This window comes from Anas acuta, chromosome 4 (genome assembly GCF_963932015.1).
Source record: "Anas acuta chromosome 4, bAnaAcu1.1, whole genome shotgun sequence".
In the NCBI taxonomy this organism is placed as follows: Eukaryota; Metazoa; Chordata; class Aves; order Anseriformes; family Anatidae; genus Anas; species Anas acuta.
Genome location: NC_088982.1, coordinates 6,705,296 through 6,728,517, shown reverse-complemented (window position 1 = coordinate 6,728,517; position 23,222 = coordinate 6,705,296). Strand labels below are relative to the sequence as shown.

General features: G+C 34.5%; 1 protein-coding gene and 1 long non-coding RNA gene across 5 annotated transcripts in view; one reads left to right on the top strand and one right to left on the bottom strand.

The window, feature by feature from the left end:
* Nucleotides 1-22,159, bottom strand: part of LOC137855491 (uncharacterized) — a 65,398-nt gene extending 43,239 nt beyond the window's left edge. Inside the window, exon 1 of the long non-coding RNA XR_011095758.1 lies at nucleotides 22,022-22,159. This is a non-coding gene — a long non-coding RNA (uncharacterized lncRNA). The remainder of the gene's footprint in view (nucleotides 1-22,021) is intronic.
* On the top strand, nucleotides 1-22,805 carry SPON2 (spondin 2). 4 transcript variants are annotated; one of them, XM_068679643.1, is made up of 7 exons: nucleotides 1-19; nucleotides 16,503-16,566; nucleotides 17,368-17,593; nucleotides 17,972-18,195; nucleotides 18,457-18,648; nucleotides 19,674-19,848; nucleotides 22,044-22,805. In XM_068679643.1, the coding sequence occupies exons 3-7, from the start codon at nucleotides 17,371-17,373 to the stop codon at nucleotides 22,220-22,222; spliced, it is 993 nt and encodes a 330-aa protein (XP_068535744.1). In that variant the 5' UTR covers nucleotides 1-19; nucleotides 16,503-16,566; nucleotides 17,368-17,370; the 3' UTR covers nucleotides 22,223-22,805. The 4 variants fall into 4 exon arrangements, with proteins under 4 accessions (XP_068535744.1, XP_068535743.1, XP_068535742.1 ...); XM_068679642.1 differs by lacking the exon at nucleotides 1-19 and adding an exon at nucleotides 5,120-5,166; XM_068679644.1 differs by lacking the exon at nucleotides 1-19 and adding an exon at nucleotides 16,048-16,385.
* The last annotated feature ends 417 nt before the right edge of the window (nucleotides 22,806-23,222 follow it).

The window sequence follows — 23,222 nt, the reverse complement described above, 5'->3', positions numbered from 1 at the left end:
ATTCATGATCAGAGCAGAGGTGAGGAGTTGAAAGGTCATGGAAAATGAATGTTCTGATATTATTCCATAATTTATAGTGTGGATATTGCTGTTATACAAACGGAATCTGTTGGTATAGATGCGTATATTTTCAAAAGAATTAAATGGCTGAGTTTTTTCTCAGTGGGAGCTGAAATTCTGCTTGTAATTCTGTATGACAGACTCATTCGAGCTTTCTCAGTGAAAAGAAGACTGGTCAGAAAAGCACAGTACAACAGGAGAAAGAGAAAACTGAATATTTTCAAAATTAGTGAAGTTTGTTGTTTTTTTCTTTTGTTGAATTTGGTCCATTAACAATGGCTTAACTATGTAACTTAAAGCATACGTTTTCTCTTCTGAAAGTTCTTTACTAGTGGAGAAAACATGTTTAATTCTCTTCCTGTCTAAATTTTCCATTTTCTATTTAGGAGGTGATAAGTTTGGGGCCATAGTGGCTGTTACTGTTCCTTTCTATGCCCTTTGAGAGCTCAAACGAAATGAAGCCAAAGCTCAAACGAAATGAAGCCAAAGCTGCAGCTGCAGCAGCAAATATGCACTTTTTAAATGAGAAACATCTTGCTGATTTCCCCCTCCCTTCAGTAAATTTGTGCATAAGATGAAGAATAACACATCATGTAACAATTAGGCCAGAATCTATTAACATTTCAGTTGGTAGAAATGAAGTTAAATACAGGTATAACAGCTTTTTCATATATTTTGTTGTTGTTGTATAAACTATTGTACATATACCATTGTATGTGGCATTCTGCATTTAGAAGAAAAAATACCTTCTTCCATTTTTTCTGTACGTTAAGTTTTTACTCTTTGGTTTTATATGATTTTTTAAACTGGTTGCAATTTTATACACATCCAATACATTGGTATAAAATTTTGCTACATTTCATTTAATAATTTTATATAAAGAAAGCTTAGCTTCAGTGTGTTATCATAACATTTGTTATTTTCCTGTCATGTCAGCTTCATGTACTTCTTCAGTTTGATTAATTCTAACATTTGTCCATTGGAGGGGTAATGATTTATTGTGTGTGGAAATTCCACAATACCCTATTTTTCTTTGACAGCTGTATTTATTCCAATGAGCTAATTAATGGGAATCCCAGTTGCTAAGATGATTTTCTGATGTGTTGACAAAACCCAATGGAACAGCTGACAACTACACCCTGGGCTTTCAGGAAGAAAAAAATGGTTTGTTTTCTTTTTTTCCTCCCCTGCTCTTCAGGTATAGAATCCAAGGATCGTCCATTTGAGAGCACAATGAATACAGCTGAATCTTTCAGTTTCACTTAGAAATACATTTATTTATTTATTTATTTATTTATTTATTTATTGTAATAGTTTCTTTTTAAAATTTGTCTATATGACTATTTGGCTAAAAAAAAAAAAAGGCAACTGAAGCTAAAACAATTATATTCTACTGTGGTTCTTTTTTAGCTATCTGAGCTACTTCCCACAGTGGATTAAGCAATGTGATTATAGTGATTAATTTTCTTTCATAGTCTTCTTTATACAGCACTCTGTGATCTGATACATAGAAATCTTTCATCTAGCAGTTAAAGGCAAGACATAACTATGGCTGCAAGCAGAAGCCAGAAATATTTAAACTTGCAATTAAATGCAACTTTTAAGAGCAGGATGAACTTGACCTTATTTTTGAGCATCTCACTACATTGAGGGTAATTAATAATTGACAGTTCTCATAGAAAGTGACAAATTGATCATAATTTAGAATCTTGAAATCAAAATTGGATGCCTTTGAAAAAAATATTCTTTAGCACAATCAAAAATTAAGACTGACAACACTAATATATAGTAAAAAGAAAAAAAAAGTAAAAAAAAAAAAAAGTAATGTCCCAATATGAGATAGAAAGAAATTCTTTGGTCCATGTTATTTAGAAGTCAGATAATATAATTGCAGTGGATTCTTCTGGTCTTAACAGTCTGAATGTACAAAGAGCTGTTCAAATAACACATGAGTACAAGCAGAAGATAAAACATTTTGAAGTGAAGGATAACATTAGGGAGGCAGTCTGGTTTAGCAATTAGTGCATGGATTCACAAGTCAGAAATTCTACATTCTATTCCCATATCTGACATTGATTAGCAAGTCACATTAGGACTTATTATCAAAAGTCAGATATGCAGCTGATCATCTAATTAAGATCATCATGCTATTAGCATAACTGCATTTGCAAATCATGCATGCAGAGCTTTAGCCTTTGTTTAACCTTGATCTGTGATATGAAAGCAATCTGTGTTACAGACTTATACAACCCTCTTATTCTACGATTTGAGCAGCTCAGTTTTTAATATATTTAATCTCATCAGATTCTGTCAAACTCAGTAATATTACTTATCCCCATTTTAAGAAATTGGAAATGCAGCACAGAAATATGAGGATTGGATTTCAAAAGATGATTAAGCATTTAAACATGCAGATAACCAATTAATGACATTTTCTTGTCCTAAATAAGATCACATCCTTAACTCCTATATTTATTTTTAAGACTTTTTTAGTGCCTAAAGTGCTTTAGAATTAGGTTCTGCATCTTGTGAGGTCTAAGTTCAACTGGAAATTATGTCCACATTGGCAAGTAGCAGAGACCAATAGAAGTAGATTAATAAAATGAAATAGTCAGTACTAAGGATCTAGCATTCACACGTTTTAGGGGGCTTTAATTCTGGGCTAGTTTTAGTCTTATCCTGTGGACTGAATGCTTCCCAAAGCTCACCTTCTGATTACTTCCGTTCCAAAATTCAGTTTGCATGGGGCTCCAAGACTAGTCCATAATATGAATGAAAGCATGGTGAATGGGAATGATCAGGAAATTTGCTTCAGAAGATCACACCCAAGGTAAAATATTGACATACACTTTCTCTGTGATTATTAGAACCAAAGCCACCTAACAATGATATTAAATAATTGAATTTCTCTCTGCAAAGCTGGAGAATATTGATGTCCTGACCTGAAAAGCTTGTATTAGCAAGTATGTTTGGTCATCTAAAAGGTATTGTGAGATTGTTTTGTAGTAGCTCACTGAAAAGCTGTGTAGAAACAGTTAAAACTAACTTGAGAAGGGGTATACTTGATTTATGGAATGTTAGCCAAATAAGAAAACAAATACTCAGCTCCAGTCCAACTTTGAAATAGTGCTGCATTCTGGGAGTTTTTTAGTAAATATTCCAAATCTTTCTTGGCCAAGTTTATGAGAGAAAATACTAATTTTCCATCCAGTGAACTACTTTCTCATTTTCATAAATTTTCCACCTGATGAGAAAATGAAAGAAGAAGTATCTTATTTTAATATATCTAAGTATATAGACAAAAAATGAAAGGCTTTTATGACATAAAATGCACTTTCATCTAATAAAGGAAATTAAAAGAGAGAAAAAATTTAAAGAACAAATATGATCAGCCAGGTAAAAATCCCCTGGATTTGCTAAATCCACTAGCTACTGTTTCATTCTTTTAAATTAATTATTTTTTCACTCTTACATATTCTCTTTCTCTCTATATGATGAACATTTGAGAGGTGCTCTGTGAACTGATATTCCTAACGTAAATGTTCCATTTTTTTTTTCCAAAATATGAAAATAACTTCTTTTATCATTGTACATATAAGAAAACACCTGTCCATGTGACATCCAGGTATGTCTGAGATTTTCTATGCTGTCTAGATTTCCTCCCTTTTTTTTTTTCTCATGTTTTGGTTACACTGAAGAAATAAATACACTTGAGCATTACTCAAGAGAGATCAGTGAAAGAATGCTGGAAATAAGAGAAGGTACATCATTCCTCTAAAAGCCTTTTCATACCCTGAAATATTACATCAGAGTGAAAAAAAAACACACAGGATATAAACAACAGATACTGAAAACAAGTGAATGAATTGAATAGGGTCAGAGGTTAGTACCTCAAAAAGAAAAATCTGCATGGATTTTAGATCAAAACTACTTCTATGTATCTGGATTTATTTTATTTTTTTTCCCCTAGGACCTCAGTTATGAGGTAATTATATTGGGTTTCCAGAATTTCTTTTTATTTTTTTTTTTGCCAAGTTCCTTGGTGAAAATCTGTCTTAATTCACATCCTTTCTCTATCTTTGTCTCTGAGTGTAAATTTACAGTCTTGATGACTTGTATAAAATACTATGGATAACTCAAGGCAGTCTTGTATCACTCTAGAAAAGCAAGCTACTTCTAGAGATTTTCCAGATGTTACTGTCTGAAGGTTTTGTGATGTGTCTCTTCAGAGGCTCTTTGTCTGATGGATAAAACAAAGGTGATAGATTTTTAAAAACTATATGACCCTTTTCTCTCGGTACTATACACGTAGTATCCTCAGCCATCCTTTTAGTACTATTGTACTTCATAATATTGTGCTTATAACTTATTTCCAGTTACACTATTAGCATTATACATATTACCCTAATTGATGAACAGTTTTTGAAATCTGATGTAGCCAAAGAATCCTGCTGAAGAGTTCAAAAAAACCACCCTCATGGTGGTTTTTTGCATTCGCATTCACATTTCCAAAGGGGTTCATTTAATTCTTGTCTATTTTCTCTCCTAATATCCAGCAGGGGTAAATCCCAGAGGCTGTCCTTGCTTCAGGTGAGAACTTCAATTCACAGTATGTCACCTTCCTACAAAAATCTACATTCTGTAGCAGACTTCTGTTTCACCAATTATTCCTGCAGTAGAAACTTTCTGATGTTATGCTTTGTTTTTCATCTGCACAAATATATCTGCACAGTGTTTTTTTGTTTGTTTGTTTTTGTTTTTAAATATTAGGAGACACTCAGATGCCATGACAACAGTTAGCACTAGTAGAAGCTGAGCAGATAATTATTTAACGTTTTTGAGAGTTACTGCAGGGGTGAGACAAAGAGGTGGACACATTTTAATTATCTTTGTAACATCTACCCATTAACTCTTTTCTGTATTCTGCCTGATATAAATATATGCATATTGCCCTCATTCTGGACTATGCTATTGTAATCCAGACTCAGCAATATGAGCATACACTTAACCTGAACCATTCTGGCTCATGTATCTGGATCTTCTCTCCCCAGAAACCAGGGCGTAAGGAGAGCTGATGAGTCCAGGCCTCACCCAGGTCTTATTGAGGTAGGAAAATGGCCAGGGTGCACTTCTGAATCCAGAAGCTGGGAAAACCCTTGCAGGGACTGCAGAGTACCTCCTATTTCTGCCACTTATCTTCATGACAGATGCCAAGATGGTGTTTTGTTCACTGTTTAGCCTCCATTTTCTGCTTTATTTTCAAAGGGTGTGACAGAGCAGCAGTGAGAAGGGCTGCCTCTTGCTTTTTCCTGGCTGTGGTAGCCTGGGTCAGGTGGACAGGGGATGGGAGAGGAGATTACAGTGTCTGCATGCAGACTGGAAGGCTCCTGAGAAAGCACATGGCTTGCTTGTAGCAAAGGAGCAGATCTACAGCCAAGCCTCAGAGGTCAAGGAGAGGATACATTCCTAGAGACCCAGAGGGAGACTGTGTGAAGGCTGCTGCAACCCATGAAGGCAGCGCGAATTGCTGGACTCCAGAGCATCTGGAAGGAGAGACTCGTTCTGAAAGGAAATAGAAAACAGGGGGAAGGTTTGTTTTCAAAACTTTTATTTAGTCTGCATCATCTGCAGACTTGATCTGCATTTGCTTGGTTTTAAGGGGTTGTCTGTGCTCAAAGAAAACACAAAGATTAGAACCACTTTAGTGTCTTAGGGCATGCTCACTCTGCAGATAAGATTGGTTAGTACTACCTCAAGGCTCAGACTTCCTCAGAATCACTACATAACCTCATAAACGCAAATGTTTAGATATAAGCTTTCTGAGACGGAGGCCCCCTCTTCCTTATTTGGAAAAGACTATAGAAATATTAGTAAATTATCCCTGGGGTAATTTATTTGGCCAGGCCTGCTGGTAGCAGGAGACGAATAGCTACTATAATGGACTAGATACCATGGAAAAATAAGCTTGCTGTTCAAAATCTTGAAGTTGATCTAATCTGTGATGACAGCTAGGCTCTGGTTAGTACAAGAAATCTAAGAGCATACTCTAATACTGTTTTCTTTCTTCTTCAGTCTTTGCATGTTTTTCCATCTGTAGATGCTAAAATCAAACATTTAAGTTCTCCAAAAAAGCAGCTATCTTATAATCCACACCACAAAGTATTTTTTACATTCTGTTTATCAGATAATTAATTTATAAAATCTGTGGTTTGACATTACAAATTCAAGGATTTATGAGCCCCCATAGATTGGCCAACTTCTCTGCTGTCCTGCATCCTCAGACAATACTAGCATGGTCCAGTAAAATGAATGCCAAAGTTACTGGATGAAATTATCAACAAAAAAGCATTGATCTGTGAACTGTCCATAAAGCATTATACACAACCTTTCTTTTTTAAACCCGTCCCTTTGTGTTTTGGGATAACTGACAGTGTTACTGAACATGAACTGAATCTAGATGTCACAGCCTTTGTAGAAGCACTACAACCTACATTCAAACTGTACAATTCTTATAAAAGAATTAAAGTTGCACCATACTTTGCTTGTTACTATCTGTTGTATTACAGCAGCTAGATGAGATGACAAGGGATTGGTGTTAGAAAGCAATGGTTAGCAAAAATTATAATACTTATTGTCTGATTTGACATATTTGATAGGACTTTTTTGAAAGATCCAACAAAGAAAGCGTGTAAATAATTCGATACTGTGAAATTATGCAATTTCTGTGATAATGGTTTGGGGTTTGTGTGTAATATGTCTAGACTTATCTTCATAAATGACTATGTAATTCACCATAGATTTTATGAACTGTTGTCTTCAGAAATACAAATTTATTTTATTTTATTTTGGTGGGGAAAAGGCAGGTCAGGCAATACTGTCACCATTGTAAGCATTGCAAAGGTAGCTTATGCTAAGAATAAGAAAACATCCTCTCACCTGCAGTTTCAAGGACACGACTGTATGTATTTATATCAGTTTTTATAACACTAGAATAACAATTAAAGGGAAAATATTGATACTGTCACTGGGGATGATCCAAAATTTGGCAGATATATGCTTCTGTAAAATCTTTCACTGTCGGCATCTCAGTATCTCTGACTATTTTTATTCACAAGTAGTAAAAGAGAAAGGCTGCTTACACAATCTAATTTGCCAAAAGTAACTTAGCCAAGAGAACTGTCAAAATCACTATTAAGATAAAGACATCTGTGTCTGAATTAGAACAGCAGGGAAGGCAAATGCTGATGTAGCTTCTGAAACATTGAACATGAAAAGTAGGAGATACAAGCATGAAAGAAAGGTGTTAAACAGAGTATTGGTAGTGACTACTGAAAGCTTGTTAAAAGGAAAAGTCCTAGAGAAAGACTTTAGAACTTCCAAAAAAGGCAGAGGATCCACATCTGGAAAAAGGTAAAATTCTTTTTCTTTATATCATACTACAGAATACTATAAACATACAGTATTTGAGGAAACTGTATTTTTGGTAAATTTGATGACAATACTAAATCAGTGGGGTAACTGGCAAGACAAACAGCAAATCTGCTCTCCAGGTAGACCTTCATAATCTTGAGAAGATCAACATCAAAAAGTTCAACAAGGAGTCCACAGTTCTGCCCCTGGGGCAAAATAACTCGTGCATCAGCTCAGGATGGGAACCAACAGGCTGAATGGAAGCACTGCTGAAAAGAACCTGGGTATTATTTTGGACCCCAAGCTGAATGAGAGCAAGCAGCACTTTCTCGTCATGAATAAAGCAAAATGCACACTGGGCTACAACAGGACTTGCAAGGCCAGCGGACTGAGGGATGTTGTTACACGCTGTACTAAACATTGGAAGGTCACACAGATTACTGTATTCAGTTCTGAGATTCCCAAATCAAGAAGGACGCTGAGAGACATGAAAGGGTCTAACAGAGGCCTATCAAGACAAGTCAGACTACATGATGTATGAGGAGAGCTGAGTGAGCTCAGACTAAATTGAGCTTGTTTAGTCTAGTGAAGAGGAAGTTAAGGGCAATCTGGTAGCCTACAAAAACTTGAAGGGTTCTTCCCATCAAAGAAAAACAATGCCCGAATTGATAATACCAGATGAGGTAGTAAGGGACAATGGCCACAGGTTGTACCTTGGGAAATTCAGATTGCTCAGGAGAAAGAACTGCTTCATAAGGAACAACATTACAGCTGGTTAGCCAGGTGGTGGAAATTTTCACCCTTGGTCCTTTAAAGACTCAGACAGACAAAACTGGCTTGACCTAGCTGGGTACAGCCCAGCTTTGAGTAAGAGGTTGGACAAAAGACAGCCAGCGGTCCCTTCCAACTTGTGTTTGTAGGATTCCATGAAATAAATTGATTAAATATTTTTGATTAAATAGATTCATTAAATATTAAGTATTTTCCATTAAAAATTTAGGAATACATTATTGTACTTACCACATAGGTTTGCTGAGTCAAAACGATCATGATAAAGAACATGATTTTACCTTCTATATACATCCAAGATTAGTGTTCAGTTTGCACTGCTTTTCTGAGCATTCATTATCAACACTTTTAAATTTCCAATTTTAACTGGTTTGCCTTTTTCTATTATAGTAATTTTAGAGACAGCTAGGAATGCGTCATATTATTATGGTCATATAGGTCAATTACTGTCCATATAGCAAACTAAAGGTGAGAAAGGGAAGAATGTAAATTATCACCGAAGTCTTTACCCAGTTCTACGCTTATTTACCTCTCAGTTTTATTAACCTGTAGCACTTTCATGTAATATATATATATATTAGCTTCTAATAATGCATTCAATTCATAATTATAAAAATGACATCCAGACAGCTGCTAGGACAGTTTCCCAGTACCTGTAAGTGACAATATATTCAGTAAACTGCATTGTAGCTTTGAAGAACAGGTTAGGACAAGAAGTGAAGAATAATATCCTTTCTTAATGGAATCCACAAACAGAATTCAGGGTGGTTAATTAAAATGTTGTCTGGCCAATGGCTTTTCTATTGACAAAAGAAATTACAATATGAGTTTTACATATTTTAAAATAATAGGTCAGATTCTTATTATATTCATGCTGGCATAATCATAGGGTATTTCTGTTGATACTTATTCATATTTATACCAGTGCTTTAGAATTAAAAATCCATTCAAGCATTTCTAGCAATACAGTGCTTCCTAGAACAATGCTTTACACTGATTTAGTTTTAGAAGTAAAAGAAGTAAATGAGCAGCACAGCTTCCCAAAATATAAATTGATACCAATTTATCCTTTATTTGTAGTTAATGCAGAATATAATGGAGAAAACTTACATTATCTTTGTTGAGGTCACTTTTTCATTGTAATAACTGATAAATAAAATTCACATTCAGGCACTTATGATTATTAATAATGCAGGGGTCTTAAATTGCAGTAAAAATTACAAGGAATTATATAATCCATTATATAAAGAGCAGTTTTCTTCAATTTCAAAATAATAAACTTTCTAAAAAATGAATTTCACTTTCCACAATATTGGCCAAAATAATAATTTAGAAAAATAAATAAATCTTAGTTTTCATGTTTCCCTTACTTTTGCTGAGAATCAAAGAGTGAATAGAGCCGTTTATTTAATTCATTATTTCTGGATAATAGCAAGATTCTTATTGTGGACAAGGAGTCCAGCCTGTGGTCAGAAACAAAAGTCTACACAATAGTTTTGTTTGTGCTCTCCTTTACTACCCTTAAGGTTTTTTTGTGCTCTTATATATGCCTTAAAATCTATATTTTTTTCTGCTGTCAAAGCTGTTAGTTTTGTTGAAAGCTTCTTCCCGTACATTTGGTCATATTTATAAACAAGTTATAAAACAATTATTTATATATGCAGCATCATGCTTTTATTATAAATTCACAATTGCAAATGTTTTAAATGAGGATGTGTTTGACTCCTTCAACAAAATGTTGGTAGTGTTGTTAATTAAGAGAATCCAGTTGATAGGGGTTGACTTCATAACGTGTTTATAAAATGCTGTAAAAAATGCTTTGCAATATTGCTTATTCTGTGAGGAATTACAAAATATGTGAGGTTTCCTATAATAAACTCAGTGGGCATGCTTTTAGTACTCTGCAGTGTTATTTGTGTTCCATGCAGAGATTCTGAACAAGCAGATGAACTATGTAAGTTACTGTCATTGATCAATGTGCAGAGATAGCTGCATAGAGCTTTTCTCAGAACTCTAAATAAGACTGTGTTAGCATGGAACTGTTTCTGAACTAATAGATCCTGTCTCTCAGTCAATGAATTACCTTCATGATCACCTGCGCATTTAGCTTTCTCTTGTTTCAGACAGAGATCGGTTGGTGCTAAATCAAGGAATTCTGCATTGTATTCCATCAAATGCCACAGACGTATTCTGTCTTCCATTGAAATCAGCCCTAGGTCACCCTCCTTTACAAGCCTTTCTTTTGCTATTACATACCCAGTATTACATATGAAAGAAGCCACAGATGTGTAGAGAACCTATGAAAGTATTAGATAAGTGAAAGTGTTGTGCCTGAAGTGCTGGAATAAGATCAGAAACAATATCATAGGACCATAGGATACTTGAAGTTATAAGGGACCTCATGAGGTCTTTAGTGCAACCTCCAACTCAAAGCAGGGTCAGCTTTGAGCTCAGATCAGATTACTTAGTGTTTATCCGGTCTCATCCTAAAACTTCCAAGGAGGCAGACTGCACTGCATCTCTTGGCCAACTGTACCACTGGTTGACTGTTGTGATGGTCACAAATAATGGACCTTTTACTGAATGAGTTATGTGCAGAATCTGATATATGAACGACATTTCATGAAAAAACAATTCATTTTTAATATTATTCACATGACTTAAAAATGCAACTCTTAAAACTCCACAGGTATCATTGAAGTATATTAGTATATTTAAGGCCTTTAAAAACAAACAGTCAAACAAACAAACAACATCAACAAAAACACAAGAGGAATCGACACAACTGATGGTGAAGAGTTGCCTTGATAGTGACTACTTCCAAAATTTAATTTGGTGGTCTTCTACAGTGCTGCCAGAGAAACATGGCATTTCTACAGGGCAAAAGAAGCATCAAGCTGGTTTTAGAAAGTCAACACGTATCGTACAGGCTGTACACCCAATGTAAAAAATGAATAATGGAATGAAGTAATATATTAAGACACTTTTATATTGTGTGTGTTTGCACAATACCACAAAAATAACCTGTCTGGTACTGCAATGAAGCTGTAGTACGCTGTATATTAGATTCTCTTCAAAGGAATTTTTTGTTTGACTTAGAGGTTTTCTTGCAAATATCAAAAGTAAATTTAAAAGCAGGGATTCCCACAAGTGTCTGAGTCAGATCTACAAGGTTAGCGTCTTCTAAATATTCAGCTTGTTTCAGAGTTCTGCTAAGTCATGTATACTGGACAGTCCAATCAGCTAATGCTGCTGCTGCAGGCACTCTGCAGATTAGCACAGGGCTCTGAAAGCTGGCCCTCATCCCACAGCTCAGAATACCAGCCTGATGAACAGGTCAAAGAAGCTGTTTTTCTGCCCAGATCTGTAGAGTTTTGGAGGATGGAAAAAAGGCAAATTAGGCTTTTCAGTACTAAAAGTGACTTAAATATAGATGATAGATGAATGCTGGAGCTGTTTCTTACTGAGCAGTGTCACCATGGTCAATAAAGCTGGAATTTTTCCTTATCTTGGTCTGAATTCTCAATGAGCCCTGAATTAAAAAACAAAGCAAACCAAGAAGCAACAAAAAAACCAAAACCCAACACCCTTGAAATGGGGATCTGTAAATTTAAAATACAGGGTGCAGCAGGTTGAACTACCAGCAGGTTGAACCTTGATTATAGACATCAGTGGGAACATTTAATGAAGTGCACCTGGTTTTAGATTCAGTAACAGATAAAGATACCTGAATCAGTTACTTATGTGGGCTAGGTGTCTGGCCAACAGAGAGCCTAATAATACAGTTAGTGGAGACAAGAGAGCTACTCATTGGCTATTCATTTGGTCAAATACAGGTATGAATTAAAGGGTGAGCTGAACAGTTCTCTAGATTATAGTGACTATAATGATTATACCTCCATTATACAAAGTGGTAATTCACATATCAAGATCATATGCATACACATATTTTACATGCCTTAGTCTGCAAACTAAATCCTTATCCCAAAAGATAAGTTGAAATTCAAAGTTGCCTTAACTACCATTGCAACATCCAGTATTAGGAATGCTTTGTATTGTATTTTTATTTATAAAGTCTTCCAAATTGACACCATAACATTTTCATGGTACAATATTCTGCTGCTTACCACTCTGATATTCAGATTTTACAATTTAGAGGGTTTTGACTGAACATAAACCTTTTGGCATTTTTGAGTGCCCATAATATGTATCCATGGTAACTGCAGGAGAGAAAGTATGGGTGTTTAATCCTTCTTAAGTAATACAATGTTATGTTTTTCTTGGTACACAAAGAGATGCTAGCTATTCAGAAGCATATTAAACAGCCTTCACATATCAAAGTCGTACTACTTACCAGCAAAATGGATTTTTTTTAGTAAGGTTTTAATGTAAGATAATATTTTAGGAATAGAGAAACAAAATTTCTGGAGCTTCTGTTCTGAATAAAGGTGGGCAAGCTAACTTCAGATTAGTCATTTTAGTCCAATCTTCTTTTTCTTAACCTTACAGGTTAATTGAAAAGTCTTAACTAATCATGCCAATCTCATTGCGTACCAGCGAAAGCACTAAATTATTCTGTGGCTAATCAAAATGGAATTTACACCCTTTTAATGCCCTATATTCCTGTGTAATAGCCTAAACATGTTCATATAAATGTTTTCATATAGTGTAAATGATGCAAGAATCAACATGATACTAAATGTACTGCTCTATCTTTAAGTAGAGCTTTTTTTCTTTCTTGTTTTGTTATTTTAGATTACCAAAAATACAGAACACTCTAGAAACAGTTATGACCATTATTTAAAAAACGCACACACAACATTTTTGTTTTATACTTTCAATCTTTCACCCTCTGAATCTTGGTAAAGCCTGCAGAAACTGTAAGACTGTTTTCTTATTGACAAGAAACAGCAAGAGTTGCACACAGACACAAACAAAATTAAATACAAGGAACAGTTCAGCACTGATGTTTAAGTAAAATAGGCTTTGTCTGCCTTAAGCATTCAGGGACCATAGAGGTATGCACATGGATGGAAAATAGGTGTAAAAAAAACACACAGACTTTAAAAAATATGTATATATTGCTGTGAAAGAAAAAAAAATCCAATTCTATATATATGCAAAATGGTTTCTAAATGGAAGTTTTTCCCCCCAGTTTTTCATGAGTTTTCATCTGTTTTTAATAGGACATGCACACCAAAGAAGGAATGCAAGCAGAGATTCTGATGCCACAGCAATTTTTTTCTCCAACTACTGGCCCACAGAAATTTGGCATCTGTGGCTTCCCAGCCATGAATGTAATTCATTGAGTGGAAATCTGTTTGTTTTTGGGGGGAAAGTTTTCTTTTTTTTTTTTTTTTTCCCAACTATGAGATACTAAATTTGATATTCTGTCCTTCACAATGTCAGAGACTGATTATGCTTAGCAGGGTTTCCATTAAAAGAAATAAGATCGGGAGTTAGTATTTTCTGACATTATTAGGTGTCTTTTTCTTTTTTCCCCTCCTTCAGCGATGAGGGTGGCAGGTGATGAGAGGGGGAAGGGAAGATAATTAAATAACGTCTAAATTTGCTGTATTTTGTACAACAATTTCACTGTGTAAACCAAAAAAGATAAGAATAAGTTTGTAGGTTCTGAAGATTTTATTCCTCCTGAGAACTCTATTCCTCTATAGAACTCTATAAGTGCAGAGCACTTATTGTAAATAAGGAATGGTCCGCTGTAGGAATGTTAACAAAGCAAATTTCCGTTCTGGACCAGGATCTGAGAGCGAGCCTAAGGACTATAATCCAGTTTCCATCTACCTGCATACTTTGAGGAAAGAATCCTTCTCCAGTTTTTCAAACTTCAAAGTCCCTAATTAGCAAAGTAGTAAGGTAGAAAAGTAAAATATCTAGGCTCAGTTGTTTTCCATTAACTGTATATTTAAGTTGAAGAGTCTGATAACCTCAAAAAATGGGAGTAATGGTACTCTAGAAGAAGGATTAACTGATTACCCAAAATTGTAAATCTGGAAGACATCTCAGATGCTCAGTACAAAGCCTCATGAGGTACTATTCTAAGAGAGAATCAACTAAACTTTTCTCGTTTTTGATATTTCTTTGTGTAATCCATACTTAGAAACCTCAAATGACTTTCCAAGTTCATGACTTCCGAAGATTCAGTCTTTCATCATTTAGTAAGTTTTCCTTATAATATCTGAGCCAAATTATTCTGCCTGCATGTATTGTCCTATTCCTGGAGCCATTCATAACATGTAGTCATGGAACTAGAATGGTCTAGTCTGGTGATGTGCCTTTTGGCAGTAATTTCTATTTGAGAGGAAGAGTCTGATCTCCTAAATAATTCTGTGCTGGATGCAGAACTAATTGCTATGTACTCAGTTTAAGTGTTCTCCTGGAAGTGTCACAGTATGTTTCAATATGTGAATTTAGCTGGATCAGTAATTTGATGATAAAGATAACCACAGAACCAACTGAAGTTTAAAGATAGTAGTACACAATTTTATATTAACAGTTCTATCTGCAACATATTCTAATACTTATGGGAATTTTTTTATAGCCTCTAGAAGGCTGCATGAGCTGGAGACATCACCCACTTCTGATGTATGTAGACTATTCTCTAAGGAACCTGTAGTTCTGGAATTCTGTGCATGGGAGGGTGAGAGGTGGATGTAATTCACATAACATCCTACAACAAACACTCAAAAAAATGGTGTAAAAATATCCACAGCATCTCTTTGCCCATTTTCTTACGGGACTCTGACTCCTGGAACAGAGATAAATTATGGGAAACATGGATGTTTTCACTGGGAAGAATATAGGACAGAGGACGAAACCTTGGAAATAGAGGGCACAACCATGTCTAAATAGTTAATACATGAATTGTTGATTACGGGTGCTCAATCCATGTACATTGAAACTTTCAATAGATTCCATTTTGCAAGGACAATAGGGAAATGAACGTCATTTTAGACATCACAGTTTATTTGTATCTTGGCTTTTCTTGCTGATTTACCATGGGTAGGAGGCAGAAGGGAAGGAGAAATTTCCGTTTAAAGTGCCACAAAGCTCAAACTACTTTGTTGGTAACACCCTCCTGGTGGACAATAGCTTATGTCACGTAAGCTATGATGGCCTGGGATTCTCATCTGAAAAATAACATTTTTTTTTCCATATGCTGTACCATCTTATTAGATATCTGTGGAAGTACTTCAGTGACATTCCTCTCAATTTCAAAAGAAGACTCTGTGCAAGACTTTCTTCATGGTTCATTGTAAACTTTTGAACTTCCTCTGCTGATCAGCCACAGTAGCATTTGTTAACCTTATAAGCATGGCACAAAGCCCTTATTTTTCCTACAGGCGTTTTAAAAAGGTTGTAGGGAAAAAGATTTAAAATAAATATTAAATATTATTTCTTAATTGGGTCACTGTATTAAGCATAATTCTTCATAGACAATTTAAATAATTTTAGTGAGTTAAGTATATGTACTGTGTTACAGAAGATGTATGATTTAACTTTAATAATGAGATTTTTATTTGGGGGTTTTCACTCTGAAGACAGCTAAGAAAAATTTCAGAGCTTCCCAAAACCACTCTTTCCAAAGAAACCACAATGTTACAGAGCCCTTTCATCATCCAGCATACGGTACCGTAGAACACAAAAATATACACTGTACTACTTTAAATTAATTCATATTTGCAGGAGACAGTCTGTGTGAGTATGTGCAATTATGAAATGCAACTTTTTTTTCCTCTTGACTTTTTTAGCTGCCTCACCCCTTTTATTTGAACACATACATATGGTGTGTGAGAGTGAGCAAGCTCTCTGTAAATGTTTGGAAGGAGCATCTGTCAGACAATAAAACTTACAAGAAAACATGCTTCTCATTTAAAGTGTATTCACTAGAACTATTCCAGCATTGGAATCAGTTCATTTGTATAGCTTAGAGGCATTAATAAGAACAGAGAACTGTAAAGTCACCAGAAAACCCGAACTATTAGTAAGAATCCAAGGTATTTTTTTAAAAGCATTTCGTCTATTCGGCATTACAAGCTTCTGATAGGAACCTGAACCAGCTGACACACAGGAAACCTCTGATAGTCCATCCAAAAAGATTGCAAGTAAGAAGATGGCATGCTTTTTGCAAACCTGGAAAGTCTAAAGATTACAATAATTGTTGGACCAAAGGGACCCTCTTCAGGCATAAATAGCAAGACTCCTACTGTCTTCTCTTGCAGACCAACTCAGCTGCCAGCAAAAGCAGGTGCTCTCCCCCTACCAGTGCTCCAGAGGAAATATTTAGTGAGTATTCACTGCTCTTTTTACAAAATAATATATTATTAGTGTTTTAGTTATGTTTGCATAGTTCTCTCAAAGGAAAAAAGCATTTAAAAGTAAATTTTTAAGGCTGTTATTTTAAACAATTGCTTGAGTTCAACAGCCTGATGCAATTATCATATTAATTTAAAAACAAAATTTGCACAGCTTATGACAGCAACTTTTAAAAAATATTGGTTTTTAATAACTCTGTAGCTTTAACAATCTGAAGCAATTGCGATGTATTTTTTAATGCACAAGTTATGACAGCAAAGTAATTTATATATATTTGAAATGTATTTGATTTTAAATGTTATGCCATAAAACAGTCTTTGTAGGACACAAATTTAAAATAAATCATTTCTTTTGGCAAAGTAACCTGCAATTTAATCTTTAGAAGAATAAATATACCACTAATGTTTTCCACAGAAACAGTTGCTACTCTAATTAATTCAAGATGTGACTCTAATAAGATTTCAGAAGAAAATCAGAAACAGATTTTTCTGAGGTAGTACTATGAACGAGGTTAAGATATTTTTATTTTCATTAGAAACACTTGTCCCAGGTAGAATTACGGATTTGTAGTATATAGCCTGGAAATATCAAATCCAAAAGCATTATAATAATGTTCTTAGAAGCATAACAATTTTAGTGTTTGGGATATATGTTTTCTTTTTGTTATATCTTATGCTCCGTTACATTTTATTAGGTAACTCTTTTCAGTTTTGAGTTTAGAGTGACTAATACGTCTGACTTTTTTTTTTTTTTTTCCTTTTCACGTGGAAGGGAATGGAAAACTTGATGTTTGTCTACTGCTCCAGCAAAATTATCTGGACATTGCTTGTAACAATTCTAGGTTATGCCAGCAGCCTGCCTGTGCGTGATGATTCTATTTGCACAGCAGAGGAACTTGCAAAGTACAGCATAATCTTCACAGGGAAATGGAGCCAGACTGCTTTCCCTAAGCAGTATCCACTTTATAGGCCCCCAGCACAGTGGTCATCAATGCTAGGTAAGTGAAGTACGTATAGTTTTAAGATCAGATAAATCTCTTGACCACTGTGATTTTTATTTATTTATTTTTTCCTCTCAATAGTAAATTTTAATATAACTAATGTTAAAAGAAAGAAAAGAGCCAAAGTTATTAAGAATGAAATGCAGAAATTGAAGTATCCACAGTGCTTTCAAAAATCTACAACTGTTTTCAATTGACTTCTGTTTTCAATTGGTTACAGCTGAAATAAACAGTGATAAGTCAAATGTTTTAGTGTTCACTCATTTTTATACACAATTTTTCTTTTTTTAACCTCAGAAACAAAACAGAGAAACTGAAGAAATAGGGGCAATCTAAAACAGACTTTTATGTCATGCAATGTATTCACTCAAATAGGTGTTACTCATAGTTCTGACTACAGCATGTGGAAAAAAAATGAATATGCCAGCAATGGTGTACGTGATTTTGCTGAAAAGGGTGAAGCATGGGTATTAATGAAAGAAATAGAAGAAGCTGGAGAGAAAATTCAGAGTGTACATGGAATCTTCTCTGCTCCTGCCATTTCCAGTGGTACAGGACAAACTTCCACTGAATTAGAAGTGCGTTCAAGACATCCCTTAGTAAGTACATATGCACATACTAATATTTAAAGTTTTTTTAATGGTTACATAAAATGAAATGTTTGAGTTCTCATTGGTAAGAATAAGATAATGCAAAAATGTTACTATAAGAGCATGTCTAATTGCAGGGAGCACTGTATGGGTTCTATAAAGCAGAGGTGTATAAAAGACCATTTCCTTCAAAAATGTTAAGTTGCAATTACAATAACAGGGACTGGAATATAAGTGATGCAATCCTGATGGGTTGTTTTGTTTCATTAGGTTTCATTCGTTGTACGAATTGTGCCAAGCCCCGACTGGTTCGTGGGTATTGACAGCCTAAATCTCTGTGAAGGAGACCACTGGATGGAAGAAGTATCAGTAGATCTATTTCCATATGATGCTGGAACAGACAGTGGTTTCACATTTTCCTCCCCAAATTTTGCCACTATTCCACAGGATACAGTTACAGAGGTAGGTGTATATACATAGTTTAGTATACTGTACTATTTTGAGTCCTCCATTTAAAGGATAACTATCATTTAATTAGTCAATGGATTCTCTTGTGAAATTGATTTCTGTATTTGAGAGTGCTAATGCTCTCTCTACATGGATTTATTAATAGCTGATAACCCTACTGATCTTGTTCATTTTCTACACCTTGTTATTTGGCTTACATGTAAAGTTATTTATGTAAAATATGAGCATTTTAACATGGTTTTTAATAATTCTTAAAGATAGGAAAATAAAAAGATTCCAAAAAGGCTTGGCATGACTAAAAGTGTCTAAACAGGACAGTTCTAAGTTGAGAATTGTAAGTACTGATTTGGGGAGGAGTTTTCAGTAGAAAGTATTGCTGAAACCTGAAACTGCGACATTTGAGGGAAAGGAGCTAATGGAAAGCAGAGACATTCTTCATTGCTACTGCAGTGACCCCACTTCCAGTCTTTTTTTTTTTCTTGCTTTTTGCTTTTGTCATTTATGGGTGGTGGGAAACAGAGCATCTTGACTCAAAGGTTTTGAATACTATAAACATTCAGTCAGTCCTTTCCTTAAGGTCAGTTCTTCTAAAGCCAAATGCTGTTCTAATGAGCAGTAAGAAAAAGAACAGAGAAACTAGAAAACAATCCATCTGGCCTCCTATACCCACATAACAGCTGCTACAGCATACCTAATACTACTATTTAATAATCCTGTATTTTGTCTTGTAATAATATCCACTGCTTCCCATCAAACCATTCCAAACATATCTCTGTTTTCAGTACCTCCCGTTCTAGTCCTCCATCCAAGGATGGCACAATTCATTGTGCCCAATCCCAAAGCATTTTGGGCAAAAAGTCTGGGACTACCGGCAGTAGTCTGGAGAACTGGGATTCAAAGAAACCATTTTAATGCAATTTGCTTGCCAAAAAGAATCAACATGATGTGTAAACATGATTTTCCAGTTATTTCTTACTAGTATGATGTAGTTTCTTTAAGGTTTCCTGTTTATTTCACAGATCACTTGTTCCTCCCCAAGTCACCCAGCAAATTCATTTTATTATCCCAAACTCAAAATTTTGCCGCCTATTGCTCAAGTAACAATGGTGAAATTAAAGAAAAACCAGCTGGGTCTTCCTATACCTCATCTTAATCAGCCAGCTAAAAGTAATGAAATATTAGACACCATCTCAGGTAAGTGATTGGCACTTTGATATGCTCAATTCTGTTATTTCTATTCATTCAGAAAATATGTGGAAATCTGGCGGGGGATGTGGATGAAATAGGTGATTAGGCAGAATATTCTATCTGCATTGCAATAGTTTCCAGACTTACATATGGGAAATAAAACAAGCCAGTTGACATAAAAGAGAATCCCTGAAAAAATAAGGAATGGATTTCATATTTGAGCTGTAGTTCAAAGGGTTGGGTTATATCCACAGTGAGGGTTACTCAAGCTTTAGTATCACTATAGGTCAGTGCATTTTATGAGCAATAAACAATATTTGATCAGAGACAAAGTTTTACAAATTCTTTGCAACTTTGAAGTAAGTACTCCCGCTTAAATTCTTGCATGATGATGGAAAAAAAGAACTAGTACTGTTGTCTCTGGGTCAGAGGGCTTAGTAGCTATGTGAAATAAGAATTGAAATAATTCAATTGACTTGGAGATATTTGTGATAGCAGCAGACATCCTGACAACAAAAACACTGTTCTTTCTTTTTTCTTTCCTCAAAAATTTACCCCAAAAACTCATTTACGTAGAGGTGACATTCAAATATCTGACTCAAGTCAGTCTGAAGGGTAATTTTCTAATCTCCAAAACAAAAAAAATACTATATCTGTTCCAAGGGAAAGATACCAGTTAGTGTCTACCTTAGGTATTCTCTTTATAGTCTTCTAGTGATTTTTAATAAATTGTAAGAGGAATGGTTAAGAATAAGAAGACTGACATCCCAAATACCATTAAAAGGGCAGCAATGGGCTACATCCCCAATGTATTTCTAGAATATCTGCTATGTTCCAAGAAGAGCTTCTCCAGAATAATTTTAAAGATTTAATGCCTCTAGCTTTGTCCTAAAATCACCTTATAATCACAAAAATAAAGCTAATTCTCCACACATGAATTATACTTCAATAAGTGTCTCCATCAACTTATGCTTAAATGTATTACTATTAGTAAACAAGACATATTCAAAGTGAGCACTTCAAATCACATTTTCAGTCATGTCTTTCCCACAACATTTGAAAGGAACATTTGGCCCTTTTTAGCATTTAAATCTAAAACAATTCATTTAAAGTACAGTATTTTAAAAAAAATAAATTAAATCCTACATCCTCATTTTATAGTATATTAACCAGTAAACCAGTCTATTCAAAAATATATTCCTGAAGCAAAAGGACAAATTTAATCATCAGAGATCAAACCGTGTCACTTGTTCCTGCTAGAAGCATGGGTATTGGGTTCAGAAGTACTGGATTCCATTGTAATGCCAGAAATTTATACCAGAAGTCACACATTTGATACAGTAAATCTTGAAGGTGGTCTTGTGCACAGCTATTTTATCCACAACTGCTGTAATACACAGATTTAATGCAATTTCCTGTGACAAGCAATATTTTTATTTAACCGGTTAATGAATAAGCACCTATATTTTTAAGACATATATCTTCAATGAAAGTACGCAATATGAAAAGTACTTTAGAATTTCTGATTTATTTAGTTCCAGTATTAAATTAAATTAAAACTGTATTGAAAACACATTTAGTATTAGAAGGCTTGTATTTACAGAATATCTTTATTGGTAAAGGGAATTGTAGCTTGCATACCAAAAAATATTGAGAAGATTTACTGATTAGAAAGTGTGACTTTTGTTACTTCTGAAGCAAATTGGAATTAGAGTTCAATGGAATTTGATATGAACAACTACAGGAACAATATATATTGCCAAAGAAATACATGTATACATAAATAAACCAGATAAAACCTTTAATCCTAGCATTTTTAGTAAGCTATGCAATGGCAAATGAGTTATAAAATTGACAGTACATGTTTTTAGGAATGTAATCTTTTGAATGCAATTACTTTAAAAATAGTTTTTTTTTGATAGGAATTCTATATTTTCAATACAATAAATAATCTGCTGCACTACTGATGTAGTACCTCAGACAGTCTTTAGACTGCAACAATAATAGTACCAATGTCCCTGGGTTTAGGAGCTGAAAGCAGACTTTTTATTTATAAGATGACATATGGATTTTATTAATATCAGATGTATTTTTGTATAAGAAAGGACACTACTTGATCATCATTCCTTAATGCTTTGCCAACTATGTATTTGCCTTTAGCACAAATTTATGTAGTTACCTTTTTATTGTGTATATTGCAGAAACACCACTGGACTGTGAGGTTTCCCAATGGTCTTCCTGGGGTCTCTGTAGAGGTCCTTGCAGAAAACCAGGGACCAAGATCAGAACTCGTTTTGTACTTCTTCACCCTGCCAATAATGGAACTCCTTGTCCAAATCTGGATGAAGAAACAGGATGCGAACCAGATAATTGTGTCTGAAATAAATAAAAGATAACAATTTAGATAATTTAAAAGTAGGATAAGTTTAACTAAATCTAAAATACATGTCATTCAATGTTCCTTATAATTCAGGTATGCTGCACTATTTTGCGGAAAAGATATTAGACTGGTTTTGAAAGTTGTTGTTTAATATCAAGTTTCTTTGGGGGTTAAATTTTTAAGGTTTAGTATGACAACAGTTCTTGACCATTTACAGACCAGAAAACCCAAATAAATCTTTGTTATAAATATACTGTAAGTTCTTGGAGTACCCTCTAGTGGCAGAAGAGAAGACATTTGGAAAGATTACGCTTCATACATGTAAAAATCTTTCTATCACAAAATCTAAACTGGTAACATTCTTAAATGATGTAATTTGTTGATTTACAACTATTTATACCTAGAAATTAATTTTTTTCTCTAAATTATGTTTATTATAATTTATTGGCATTTTTGTCGTCTTTCTAAACATGTTTTACTTGCCTTTCTTCAGAAACTATTTACATAAATCAGAGTGACCAGATGTTTGCAGTATGGCTAAATGAATAATATGACTGAGTAAACTTGTCTTGAGACTTATGAATACATGAAAATGTCTTTTTTTTTTCTCCTCTCAAACATGAGAAGAATACATATCATGAGGACACTTAACAATAAAATTATTAAAAAAAAATCCCAGAAGTTTGGATACTAGTACAAAAGTTCTGAACTTAATTAAAAATGTTAACTGAGATTTAAGACCTGACTGATAGTTGGTGAGCGTCGCCCATGAGAGAGTTGTCTGAAAAATAACTGTTAAAAAGTTATCACTGTTGACCGTAACATAAATTATATAATTCTCTTTATATGTGCAGTAAATGTCTTCATGTTCCTTTAAATGCATTTGCTGTTATTTTGGTCATCCTAGCCTTTGCACAGAGAAAACTTAATGACGTTTTAATATTATCTAAGACTGAGGTATACACAGATCTAACAAAACACAGTATGTCAGAAACTGCTC

What these genes read in the sequence shown, in the direction of transcription:
- SPON2 (XM_068679641.1), top strand. Translation starts at nt 16,399, where the DNA reads ATGCTTTTTGCAAACCTGGAAAGTCTAAAGATTACAATAATTGTTGGA. An exon ending in ACAGTGGTCATCAATGCTAG is followed by an intron (nt 17,594 to 17,971) that starts GTAAGTGAAGTA and finishes TCACTCAAATAG; the next exon opens with GTGTTACTCATAGTTCTGAC. An exon ending in AATATTAGACACCATCTCAG is followed by an intron (nt 19,849 to 22,043) that starts GTAAGTGATTGG and finishes TGTATATTGCAG; the next exon opens with AAACACCACTGGACTGTGAG.